The following is a 12674-nucleotide window of genomic DNA, read 5'->3' as shown; positions in this document are numbered from 1 at the left end:
TCTGTCTGTCTGTCTGTCTGTCTGTCTGTCTGTCTGTCTGTCTGTCTGTCTGTCTGTCTGTCTGTCTGTCTGTCTGTCTGTCTGTCTGTCTGTCTGTCTGTCTGTCTGTCTGTCTGTCTGTCTGTCTGTCTGTCTGTCTGTCTGTCTGTCTGTCTGTCTGTCTGTCTGTCTGTCTGTCTGTCTGTCTGTCTGTCTGTCTGTCTGTCTGTCTGTCTGTCTGTCTGTCTGTCTGTCTGTCTGTCTGTCTGTCTGTCTGTCTGTCTGTCTGTCTGTCTGTCTGTCTGTCTGTCTGTCTGTCTGTCTGTCTGTCTGTCTGTCTGTCTGTCTGTCTGTCTGTCTGTCTGTCTGTCTGTCTGTCTGTCTGTCTGTCTGTCTGTCTGTCTGTCTGTCTGTCTGTCTGTCTGTCTGTCTGTCTGTCTGTCTGTCTGTCTGTCTGTCTGTCTGTCTGTCTGTCTGTCTGTCTGTCTGTCTGTCTGTCTGTCTGTCTGTCTGTCTGTCTGTCTGTCTGTCTGTCTGTCTGTCTGTCTGTCTGTCTGTCTGTCTGTCTGTCTGTCTGTCTGTCTGTCTGTCTGTCTGTCTGTCTGTCTGTCTGTCTGTCTGTCTGTCTGTCTGTCTGTCTGTCTGTCTGTCTGTCTGTCTGTCTGTCTGTCTGTCTGTCTGTCTGTCTGTCTGTCTGTCTGTCTGTCTATCTATGTCTCAGATGAGCAGTAGTAAGGTGTTTCTGAGGTACTGGCAGGCTGACCAGCTCAATGACCGCTGCCACCAACTACACAGGAAGATCATCACCTGCCAGAAAGGTACAACACAACTTGCATCCATGTTTGTGTGTGTGCGCGTGTATTATTAACCCCTCTCTCCCCCTATCCTCTGTCAGTGATCCGTGGCTGGCTGGCCAGACAGCGTGTGCATCGTAGACTGTCATCTCAACAGACGGAGGACTGCAGTGTCCAGAGGTTCCTCCAGGGGGCAGAAGACCAGGGCCTGCACACCTACGACCACCTGGTCATCCAGAACGCCACCGACATCGCCCGCGAAAGCGACCACCAGCGCTGCCATGGCAACGGGTCACACGGCAACAGCCCGCCCCTCGGGGACAGGCCCGAGCCAGTTGGGAAAGAGGAGGACACACCCAAGAGGTAAGAGACCAACCCTTTCAACCCTCATGGAGAGGTCGCTCATGGTGGTTTTGTGTTTCTTCATTGGTTTGAAGCTAGTTGTATCATGTAATATAATGATTTAGACTATACTCTGTAGCTGTTGCATCAATGTAAGTAATTCTAAACCAACACAAACACTATAAGGATTTCAAGGTCACAAGGTGTGTGTGTGTGTGTGTGTGTGTGTGTGTGTGTGTGTGTGTGTGTGTGTGTGTGTGTGTGTGTGTGTGTGTGTGTGTGTGTGTGTGTGTGCGTGTGTGTGTGTGTGTGTGTGTGTGCCTGTGTGTATGCCTGTGTGTGTGCCTGTGTGTGCGTGTGTGTGTGTATGTGCCTGTGTGTGTGTGCCTGTGTGTGTGCACAATGTGTGTGCACAATGTGTGTGTCATGTGATGTGAGTAATGGTGTCATTGAGCCCGTGCTGGCTGGTGGCTTTAATTGCATATGATGATTGATAGTAGGGTAATGAGATAAACCATCAGCATGTGGTAATGTTTCAATGCTGTCGCTGTGATGACACTCTGGTCTCCTTGTCTTATAGCTGCAGCGCATTACACAGCTTATATTTGGCATCGTTTGAAATGTAAGACAGTCCCAAAATGCTTGGTGGCCATCTTTTTAAATGTAGGCACTAGGGAAGGAGAGAGGCTGTCATTTTAGAATGTATTCTAAAAGGAGATGGCGCCGAAGAACGTGGCTGACGTTTTACATTCTCCCAACCAATTGTGATGTTTTGTTTGTTTTTTTGCATTTTGTGTAACTTTAAAAAAAAACGTATTGTGTACATAATGTTGCTGCAATCGTCTCTTATGACAGAAAATAACGTCTGGACATCAGAACAGCGATTACTCACCGTGGACTGGAAGAAACTTCTTCCTTTAATGAGTCCGACGATAAGGATATCCTGCTTTCACTGGAACAGGCCCGGATCCCCACCTTTTGCGTGAGGAAAAGACACAGGAAATGGGGCCACAGATCAGGCATCCTTCTTAAGATCCATAGGCGAGTGATTAAACTCCCACTACCATCCGTTCTTCTTCCTAACGTGCAATCATTGGACAATAAAATTGTTGACCTACGATTAAGATATCTTACCAACCGGACATTAAAAACTATAACATCTTATGTTTCACCGAGAGATACGGACAATATAGAGCTAGCGGGCATACAAAGCTCTACCCCACCCTGATTCCTGCTTACAAGCAAAATCTAAAGCAGGAATTACCAGTAACTCGCTCAATACGGAAGTGGTCAGATGACGAATACGCTACACTACAGGACTGTTTTGCTAGCACAGATTGGAATATGTTCCGGGATTCATCTAATGGCATTAAGGAGTACACCACATCAGTCATCGGCTTCATCAATAAGTGCATCGACTACGTAGTCCACACAGTGAGTGTACGTACATATCCCAACCAGAAGCCATGGATTACAAGCAACATCCACATCAATCTAAAGGCTAGAGCTGTCGCTTTCAAGGAGCGGGAAACTAATCAGGACGCTTATCAGAAATCCCGCTATGCCCTCTGACCAACCATCAAACAAGCAAAGAGTCAATACAAGATTAATATTGAATCCTACTACACCAGCTCTGACGCTCGTCGGATGTGGCAGGGCTTGAAAACGGTTATGGACTACAAAGGGAACCCAGACACGAGCTGCCCAGTGATGTGAGCCTACCAGATGAGCTAAATGCATTTTATGCTCGCTTCGAGGCAAGCAACACTGAAGCATGCACGAGAGCACCAGCTGTTCTGGATGACTGTGTGATTACGCTAACGGTAGCCGATGTGAACAAAACCTTTAAACAGGTCAACATTCACAAACCCGCTGGGCCAGACAGATTACCAGGATGTGTACTCAATGCATGCGCAGACCAACTGGCAAGTGTCTTCACTGATATTTTCAACCTCTCCCTGACCGAGTCTGTAATACCTACATGTTTCAAGCAGACCACCATAGTCCCTGTGCCCAAGGAAGCAAAGGTACCCTGCCTAAATGATTACCGCCCCGTGGCACTCACGTAGGTAGCCATGAAGTGCTTTGAAAGTCTGGGCATGGCTCACATCAACGGCATCCTCCCGGGAACCCTAGACCCACTCCAATTCGCATACCATCCTAACAGATCCACAGATGATGCAATCTCAATTGCACTCCACACTGCCCTTTCTCACCTGGACTAAAGGAACACCTATGTGAGAATACTGTTCATTGACTACAGCTTAGCATTCAACACCATAGTGCCCATGAAGCTCATCACTAAGCTAAGGACTCTGGGACTAAACACCTCCCTCTGCAACTGGATCCTGGACTTCCTGACGGGCCGCCCCCAGGTGGTAAGAGTATGCAACAACACGTCTGCCACACTGATCCTTAACACAGGGCCCCCTCAGGGGTGTGTACTTAGTCCCCTCCTGTACTCCCTGTTCACCCATGACTGTGTGGCCCAACACGACTCCAACACCATCATTAAGTTTGCTGACAACATAACAGCGGTAGAATAAGTAGAATAAGAATAAGGAGCCTGATCACCGACAACAATGAGACGGCCTATAGGGAGGAGGTCAGAGAACTGGCAGTGTAGTGGAGGACAACAACCTCTCCCTCAATGTGAACAAGAATAAGGAGCTGATCGTGGACTACAGGAAAAGGCGGGCCGAACAGGCCACCATTAACATCGATGGGGCTGGAGTGGAGTGGGTCGAGAGTTTCAAGTTCCTTGGTGTCCACATCACCAATGAACTATCATGGTCCAAACATACCAAGACAGTCGTGAAGAGGGAACGACAAAACCTTTTCCCCCTCAGGAGACTGAAAATATTTGGCATGGGTCCTACAGCTGCACCATCGAGAGCATCCTGACCGGTTCCATCACCGCCTGGTATTGCAACTGCTCGGCATCTGACCATAAGGCGCTACAGAGGGTAGTGCGAAAAGCCCAATACATCACTGGGGCCAAGCTTCCTGCCATCCAGAACCTATATAATAGGCGGTGTCAGAGGAAAGCCCATAAAATTGAGACTTCAGTCACCCAAGTTATAGACTGTTTTCTCTGCTACCGCACGTCAAGCGGTACTGGAGCGCTAAGTCTAGGACCAAGAGGCTCCTCAATTACTTCTATCTCAAAGCCATAAGACTGCTGAACAATTAATAAAATCGCCTCCGGACAATTTACAATGACCCTTCTCCCTTTTGTACACTGCTGCTACTCGCTGTTTATTATCTATGCATAGTCACTTCACCCCTACCTACATGTACAGATTACCTCAACTATCCTGTATCCCTGCACACTGACTCGGTACCGGTTCCCCCTGTATATAACCTCATTATTGTAATTCTTATCGTGTTACCTTGTTATTATTACTTTTTGTTTTTGTCTGCTTGGTAAATCTTTTCTTAACTCTTCTTGAACTACACTGTTGGTTAAGGGCTTGTAAGTAAGCATTTCACGATAAAGTCTACACCTGTTGTATTCGGCACGTGACAAATCAAGTTTGATTGGATTTTATTCCTGTATTCCTTCTGAATATGCTAATAAGACAGCGATAAGCCTCCAATTGGCCTGTCTGATTGTGTTTGAAAATACAATTCTATTATTATACCTTTATTTCAACAAGGAACACAGACTGAGACCAAGGTCTCTTTTACAGCTGGGCCCTGCGTATACATGTTTACGCATACAGTTTAGGTACAATAATTAAGAAACTACACAAGACAAACAAAACGATCACAGATAACAGAAAAGAATATAACAGCAGATTGTTACATTTACACACAGGTTATTCCCCTAACAGCACAAGAACTTGCATTACCCAAAACAGTTACAAGCAATACAAAAAAAAATCGACAGGGGGACAAGAGTCTCAAGTTTAAGTTTAGTCTGCAGACTATTCCATAGGCAAGGAGCGTAACAGGAAAAGGCAGCCATACACAACTCTGTGGAAATCAGATGGGCCTCAAGTGTAATTCATATTTAAGACCTGGTTTTAGGAATTATAATTCTAATGTTGATGAGTGATGATAAATAAGAAGATAGTTTATTCAGGAGTGCTTTATAGACAAACACGAGAGCATGTTGTTCTCGTCTCATGAACAGCGAAGTCCAACTCACATTTTGATATAAAACACAGTGGTGAGTTCTGTAGCTATCACCCGTAATAAACCTAAGTGTGCAATGATAAGTAGCAGCCAGCGATTTAAGTGTGGATGCCGTAGCATGCATGTAGATAATATCCCCATAATCTATAACAGACATGAACGTAGCTTGCACAATTTGTATTCTATTTGTAGAGAACAAACATGTCCTGTTTCTATAGAGGAAGCCTAGCTTAATTTTTAGCCGTTTACAAAGTTCGTTAACATGCATTTTAAAAGACAGTTCATCATCCAACCATATCCCTAAGTATTTATATGCAGAGACCTGATTAAATCTAGAGCCATCTGATCTCGTAAGTGCAAGTGTATTTTCAACCAACTTTTGAATCTATTAAAAATCATAAAACGTGTTTTCTTTGCATTTAAAACAAGTTTCTGCTGTATAAAATACCCTTGTAATATCTTCAAATCTGTCTCCAATAGTGATAATGCTTGGTCAGCCGTTGAAGCGATAGAGTACATGATAGTGTCATCAGCATATAAATTAATTTTATATTGGTTTTTAGCAGCATTTAGTACCATCTTCAGGTCAACAAATGCTTTCTGCAAGGTAGTAAAAGCAGATTGAAGAGTCAACAGATCCTGAGCTGCTTTATGGGCAGTAGCGTATACAACAGTATCATCTGCATACGGATGGAAGTCACGGTTTTGTACAGATAGACCACTGCTGTTAATATGAATAGTGAAAAGAACTGTACCAAGAATCGAACACCAAGCAGCCCAATCTAAGCCAATCGTAGAGAGTTTCTGAAAATGTAAAGGGTGATCCACAGAGTTGAACGCCTTGGACAGGTCAATGAAGAGGGCAGCGCAGTGTTTCTTCGTATCTAAACAATTTATGACATCATTTAAAACCATAGAAGTAGCAGAGATGGTACTATTACCTGGTCTGAACCCTGGCTGTTTTACATTGAGAAAGGATGTAGCAGTTAAAAGGGATCTGAGCTGAGTAATAATCAATGATTCTAGGATTTTTCCCAGGCAAGAGAGTTTGGAAATGGGACGATAATTATTTACATCACTCGGGTCGTCACCTTTATGTAGAGGAAGCACATGGTCCGCCTTCCAAACTCTAGGGATGGTACTCAATATAATTGTCAGGTAAAACATGTGTTAATGCTTCCGCAATCAATGGAGCAGAAAACTGTGATAAGAAGGGATCAAGCATATCAGCCCAAGTAGATATCTTTTTTTTTACATCAATCATAAGGTGTTTTTACAATACATCAGAAGTAGATTGTTGCTCCAGAGAAAACAAGGATTCACCCGGGTCTATTAAACCAAGATTTCTATCAAACAAAAACGTTTGATTTAAAGCATGACTTATCTCATTTTTTTTCTAAATTTATGTCAGAGTTCAGTATAACTTGCTTGGGAAGGAGACATTTCCACGCTTTATCACCTTTAACTGTTTTCCAGAATGTAGATGAATCACCAGCAGTCAGCGGTATAACTTAGGATGTAGCTTGATTTAGACTTTTTTTTTTACTAAGGACATGCATTTATTTCTCAGTTCCCTGAAAAGCTGCCAGTCCACAACAGCATCAGTTAGTCTAAAGGGATTTTATACATTTTTAATTTTTAGCGTTTAAACGAGCCTGTTTATCTGCCTGTGGTATGAAAATAGATGAGAAGTCCTCAAAAGCAAATTCAGGATCACTTGATGGAGAAAAGTTCTGAAAAGTACAAGTCATGGATAAACGCTTGGGGAGAAAAGTTTTTTAAATGTATCTTCCTAATAATACAGGGATCAGAATTATGCTGTCTAGTTTTTCTAATACAGGCTATGGGAGAATGACCACAAAGGTCACTTGCAAACACACCTATGGGGGTTATTTGTGAGAATTATATCTAATAATGAAGATCTATCTATATTTTTCGCATTTAACCGAGTGGGGTTTATGATTAGCTGGGTTAGATTAAGATCAAGACAAGTGTTCTTAAAGTTATCTGAGATAGGTATCAGCCAGTCCAGGTTAAAGTCACTTCCGTCCAACAGTTCAGATGATCTAAAATGGTTTAAAGGCTCAGCTATGATAATAGTTGCATCAACTAATACATGCAGGTTTTGGGTCATGGTCACATCTAAAACCAGGATTTCACATTTTTCTGGGGTATAGTGATATTAAGAGCACATGATGCTACAAAAGTTGATTTCACATCGCCACCCCTCCACCTTTTCTCTGCCAAATCACATCTAAAAATGTTGTAATTAGCGATGTCCTTATCCATGATCGAATAATTTAACCAAGTCTGATAAAGCAAGAATGTCTGTGTTCGTGTCATGCATCCAGATGTTGATAAATTCCATCTTTGACATTTATACTTCGCACATTTAAATGTAACAAACCCAGACATTTGTGTGACTTAAAAACAGCAGGGGTGTCGATATTTACCCTAACCAGGTCGTTATAAACTTCAGTGATGGCCTAGGGATATTGGGTTAACTGCCTTGTTCAGGGGCAGAACGACAGATTCTTACCTCGGGGATTCGATCTTGCAATCTTTTGGTTACTAGTCCAACACTCTAACCACTAGGCCACCTGCCGCCCGTTAAAGACAACATTGACAGAGTTACAATAACTCTTTAGCCAGACCTGAAGTGATAGCAACCTACTGAATCTACCGTATCCACGTCTCATCGTGGCTATGGGACCCGATATAATGTGACGTTTGTTTTGGTACTTCAGTTTTGCAACTTTGTGTCATTAAATCCCACGTGTACTATAACAGTATCTGTCTATGGATTTTAGTTGATGGCTTCATGAAGTAGCGTAGTGATATCCTTTACTTTTGCACCCGGATAGCATAGGTTTCTAATCCCTGGCAAGGAGATGTTCCTTAACATTGAGCTTCCAATGATGAGCGCAGGTCAGATCCCCCCGCTACCGTATCTCCGATCAGCGACAGGAGCCACAGAAATCGGCTGGGGAGAATGCCACTCAGTGTAGAAGCTACAGTATCTGCATATCCGGTGTCTGTATGCCCTGAGGGGGTCAGTGGCTCAAAATGATTTGAGTGTTTAATATCACAACGCTGATAGAAAAAAACAGAACACTGGGGAGCGGGTCTCTTCCTCCACCTCAAACCAATCACACTCCAGTCACGCCTGCCAGGGGTAGAGCTGATATCATCCAACTTTTGGCTAGGTTCAAAAGGCGGTAAGGTGGGGAAATGCTCAAGATCCATAAAAGTTCCGTTACAGTCGTCTCTTTGAAAAAGGCATTGACAAAGTAATGATGCTCTTCTTGGCAGCATTTATTTCGTGGCATTTGACACAGATTAAGTTTTCAGAAAAGTCCTTCACTGGGTTGACATGAACATGTCACGTACATTGCATTTAATGGCGTTAAGGAGTTTTTACTGCTTTGTGTAGAAGCAGCAGAACACCCTTTACTCAATTCAGCTATTTTGCTTACCAGAATGGGAATAATTATGTTAACCCCTCTTAAAACTTCTTATGGGCAGGTGGGACGGTAGCGTCGCACCTGGCCAACATCCGGTGAAATTGCAGAGCGCCAAATTCAAAATACAGAAATACTCAAAATAAACATTCATAAAATATACAAGTGTTATACATCGGTTTAAAGATTAACTTCTTGTTAATCCAGCCGCAGTGTCAGATTTCAAAAGTCTTTATGGCTAAAGCATACCATGCGATTATCTGAGGACAGCGCCCCGCTTACAAAAGCATACAAACATTTTCCAGCCAAGTCGAGGAGTTACAAAAGTCAGAAATAGCGATAAAATTAATCATTTACCTTTGATGATCTTCATATGGTTGCACTAACAAGACTCCCTGTTACACAATAAATGTTTGTTTTGTTTGATAAAGTCCCTCTTTATGTCCCAAAAACTCAGTTTTGTTGGCGCGTTTTGTTCAGTCATTCACTGGCTCCAAGGCGGTCAAAACATGCAGATAAATACCTCCTAATAGTACAGGTAAAGTTCGTCAAAACATGTCAAACAATGTTTATAATTAATCCTCAGGTTGTCTATTGTCTAAATAATCAATAATATTTCAACCGGACAATAGCATTTTCAATAGAAAGGAAAAACAACGAACGGCGCTCTCGGTCACTCGCGCAAAGCAGCTCTGCATTCTTCCACTGTCCTCTGACCAAAAGGTATTTTTACTCGTCGTTTTTCAAAATACAAGCCTGAAAGCATGTCTAAAGACTGTTGACATCTAGTGGAAGCCATAGGAACTGCAATCTGGGCCCTAACCCATAACATAATAGGCATTCAACAACTCACGTAAAAAAAAAAACACTTCCTGGATGGATTTTCCTCGGGTTTTCGCCTTTATTATTAGTTCTGTTAAACTCACAGACATTATTTTAACAGTTTTAGAAACTTCAGAGCGCTTTCTATCCAATACTACCATGTATATGAATATCTTAGCTTCTGGGCCTGAGTAACAGGCAGTTTACTTTGGGCATGTTTGTCAAAATACTGCCCCCTACGCAAGAGAGGTTGATCCGCCCCTTTTTTCCCAAAAATGTTCGCCTAAAATGACTGCCTGTAGCTCAGGACCTGAAGCAAGGATATGCATATTCTTGATACTATTTGAAAGGAAACACTTAGAAGTTTGTGGAAATGTGAAATTAATGTAGGAGAATATAACACATTAGATCTGGTAAAAGATAATACAAAGAAAAAAACATGCTTTATTTTGTATATTTTTGTACCATCATATTTGAAATGCAAGAAAAAGGCCATAATGTATTATTCCAGCCCAGGCGCTAATTGGATTTTGTCCACTAGATGGCCGCAGTGTATGTGCAAAGTTTTAGACTGATTGAATGAACCATTGCATTTATGTTCAAAATGTTGCTTCAAGACTTCCCAAATGTGCCTAATTGGTTTATTAACAACTTTTCAAGTCCATAACTGTGCCCTGTACTCAAACAATAGAATGGTATTCTTTCACTGTAATAGCTACAGTAAATTGGACAATGCAATTAGATTAACAAGAATTTAAGCTTTCTGCCAATATCAGATATGTCTATGTCCTGGGAAATTGTATTATTACTTACAACCTCATGCTAATCGCATTAGCCTACGTTAGCTCAACCGTCCCGTGGGGGACCCACCGATCTGGATTTGTATTAGATGAAAAGTAATTATGTTATGGTTGTCACTCTAGAGAAGAATTCAGTTTATTATGTTTGGTTGGAACCAGGATCAAACATCACCAGAAGGTGTGTTGGTCCATGGTGAGGGGAAGGAGAGAGAAATTGAGCAATAGAGGGAAAGAGAGGAATGGGGTTGAAAATGGTCAAATCTTCATTTATTTATCATGCGGATATTATTTCCTGCCCCCCCTCCTATAGGGTTGTGGAGAAGAGCAGAAGAAACCAAGATGGCTCGGTTAGTGGGGGGAGCCGGACTATCCGCCACTTCCGCTCCAGCTCAGTACCCATCCCCCTGGCTATGGAGAACTTGGTACATTACAGCCCTGGACCATCCATCAAAACAGCCCTGCAGCAGGTGGCCTATAACAACGAGGATGGGGGAGGAGGGGGAGGGCTGGCGTCGCCACGGAAACAGCCTCCCCCCAAACCCAAGCGGGACCCCAACACTCGTTTGAGTGCGTCGTACGAGGCGGTCAGTGCCGGACTGACGCTGGGACCCTCGAGAGAGAGTCCCACCCCCGAAGGCTGCGGGTCGCCTGCAGGGAGCCCCCCAAAAACACAGCTGTCACCTACGGATGGTACACACAATTATGACATACTTCTCAACTATCATTACCTCAGCCACTATGTACCCCAAAACACTGCTGTCTCCTATGGATAGTGCATATATACACCACAACACCCCAACTATTATAACCTAAGCTTCTTTGAACCCCAAAACACAGCTGTCAGTGGAACTGTTGTGAACTGCTTCTCCTCTTATCTCTCCCCAGCTCTGTCCAAGCCGCGGCCCCACAGTGATGACTACACGACCATGAGGAAGGTGCCTCCTCCCAAGCCCAAGAGGAGCCCAAACACCAAGCTCACGGGCTCCTACGAAGAGATCAACGCTGCCGGCATTAACCTCCTCCAGCTGCGCCCTGCCGACGTCAAACTGGCCCTGCTGTCCCGCGCTGGGGGACTGGGGGGGGTGATGCGGCACACAGCGTCTGTGGATGGCCCACAGGGGGTGACACTGAGCCTGCGCCATGACCAGGATGAGGAGGATGTGTACATAGAGATGGTGGGGGCTCATGCCAGGAGTTACAGTCTGGGAGGCGACCACCAGGACCCCCCCAACAGCCCCCAGCAGGGAGATGCCGAGGCCGTCTACGAGGAGATGAAGTACTTCCTGCCCGAGGAGGTGGGACTTCCGGTGGGAAGCACGGTTGCCATGGCGACAGCCGCTGGAAAGTTGGAGGTGTTAGGGTTGATGTTAGGGTTGGGCTTGTCTCCCTCTCAGAGTGGGGAGGGGAAGAGGGCAGGGCTGGGGGGTCTAGCCACCACTATGGAGGCCCAAACATCCGCCACCGGAGGGGCCAGCAATATCCCTGCACCCTTCCCCAACCTGCTCCCACACCGCCCCCCTCTCCTGGTGTTCCCCCCCTCCCCCGTCACCTGCTCCCCTGCGTCTGATGAGTCGCCCCTCACCCCTTTGGAGGTGAAGAAGCTGCCTGTGTTTGAAACCAACCTGAACTACGCCGGCCCAGACAGCCCCCTCTCCCCCAGTACTCCCGCCAGCGTGCTGACTCCTCCCCCTCTCTCTCCGTCCTCCTCCCAGACAAGCCCACTCCTCCTCTCACCCCTCCTCCTCCTCCCCCAATGCCCTGCCTCCTCCCTACCGCCCCCTCCCACTTTCCTTTCCCCCAGAGTCCATTATCCTCTCCCTTACCCGGGCTGCTTCCGTCACGGGAGGTGGCAGCTCGGACTCTCCCAAACCCTCCTACTCCTCCTCCTCTTCCTCCTCCTCTCATAGGGCTGGAGGAGAGAAGCCCCCTCCCTACTCTCCGGCCAAGTCCACCCGTCCAGAGCCACGCCGTTCCCACTCCTGCTCCTCCTCGCCCCTGCTGTTCAACCCAGCCAACGGGAGACCCCTGACCAGCCCTCAGCCAGCCCTGGATGAGCTCAACACCCTGTTTAGCTCTGGACGCAGCCTGCTCAAGAAGACCACTACAGGACGCAAGATGAGGGAGGGAGGTGAGTCACAATGTATCACACACACACACCCTCAAGATCTTTCCATTGCTTCTCACACTTCTCCTGAGCTTAAAAGGTAGCTACATGAGTGTATCCCAACAGTTATTTAACAGCGAGAAGCTCTCCCTGTCCCTCTCTCCTCTCTGGTGTCCTGGCGTTAACCTTTGTTTTTCATTAAAGATGCTCCATCACTCAGATTTATGAGGCA

General features: G+C 45.2%; 1 protein-coding gene across 1 annotated transcript in view; it reads left to right on the top strand.

The window, feature by feature from the left end:
• LOC112225027 (unconventional myosin-XVI-like) overlaps positions 1-12674 on the top strand; it is a 180939-nt gene that overhangs the window by 151418 nt on the left and 16847 nt on the right. Inside the window, 6 exon segments of the mRNA XM_042306657.1 lie at positions 701-797; positions 875-1136; positions 10649-11028; positions 11224-11972; positions 11975-12095; positions 12098-12466. Of these exon segments, the coding sequence (XP_042162591.1) occupies positions 701-797; positions 875-1136; positions 10649-11028; positions 11224-11972; positions 11975-12095; positions 12098-12466 (1978 nt within the window).

The sequence above is a fragment of the Oncorhynchus tshawytscha genome, linkage group LG26 (assembly GCF_018296145.1).
Source record: "Oncorhynchus tshawytscha isolate Ot180627B linkage group LG26, Otsh_v2.0, whole genome shotgun sequence".
NCBI lineage: Eukaryota > Metazoa > Chordata > Actinopteri > Salmoniformes > Salmonidae > Oncorhynchus > Oncorhynchus tshawytscha.
Note: the sequence above shows the minus strand (reverse complement) of the source record. Positions and strands in the feature narration are given on the sequence as shown.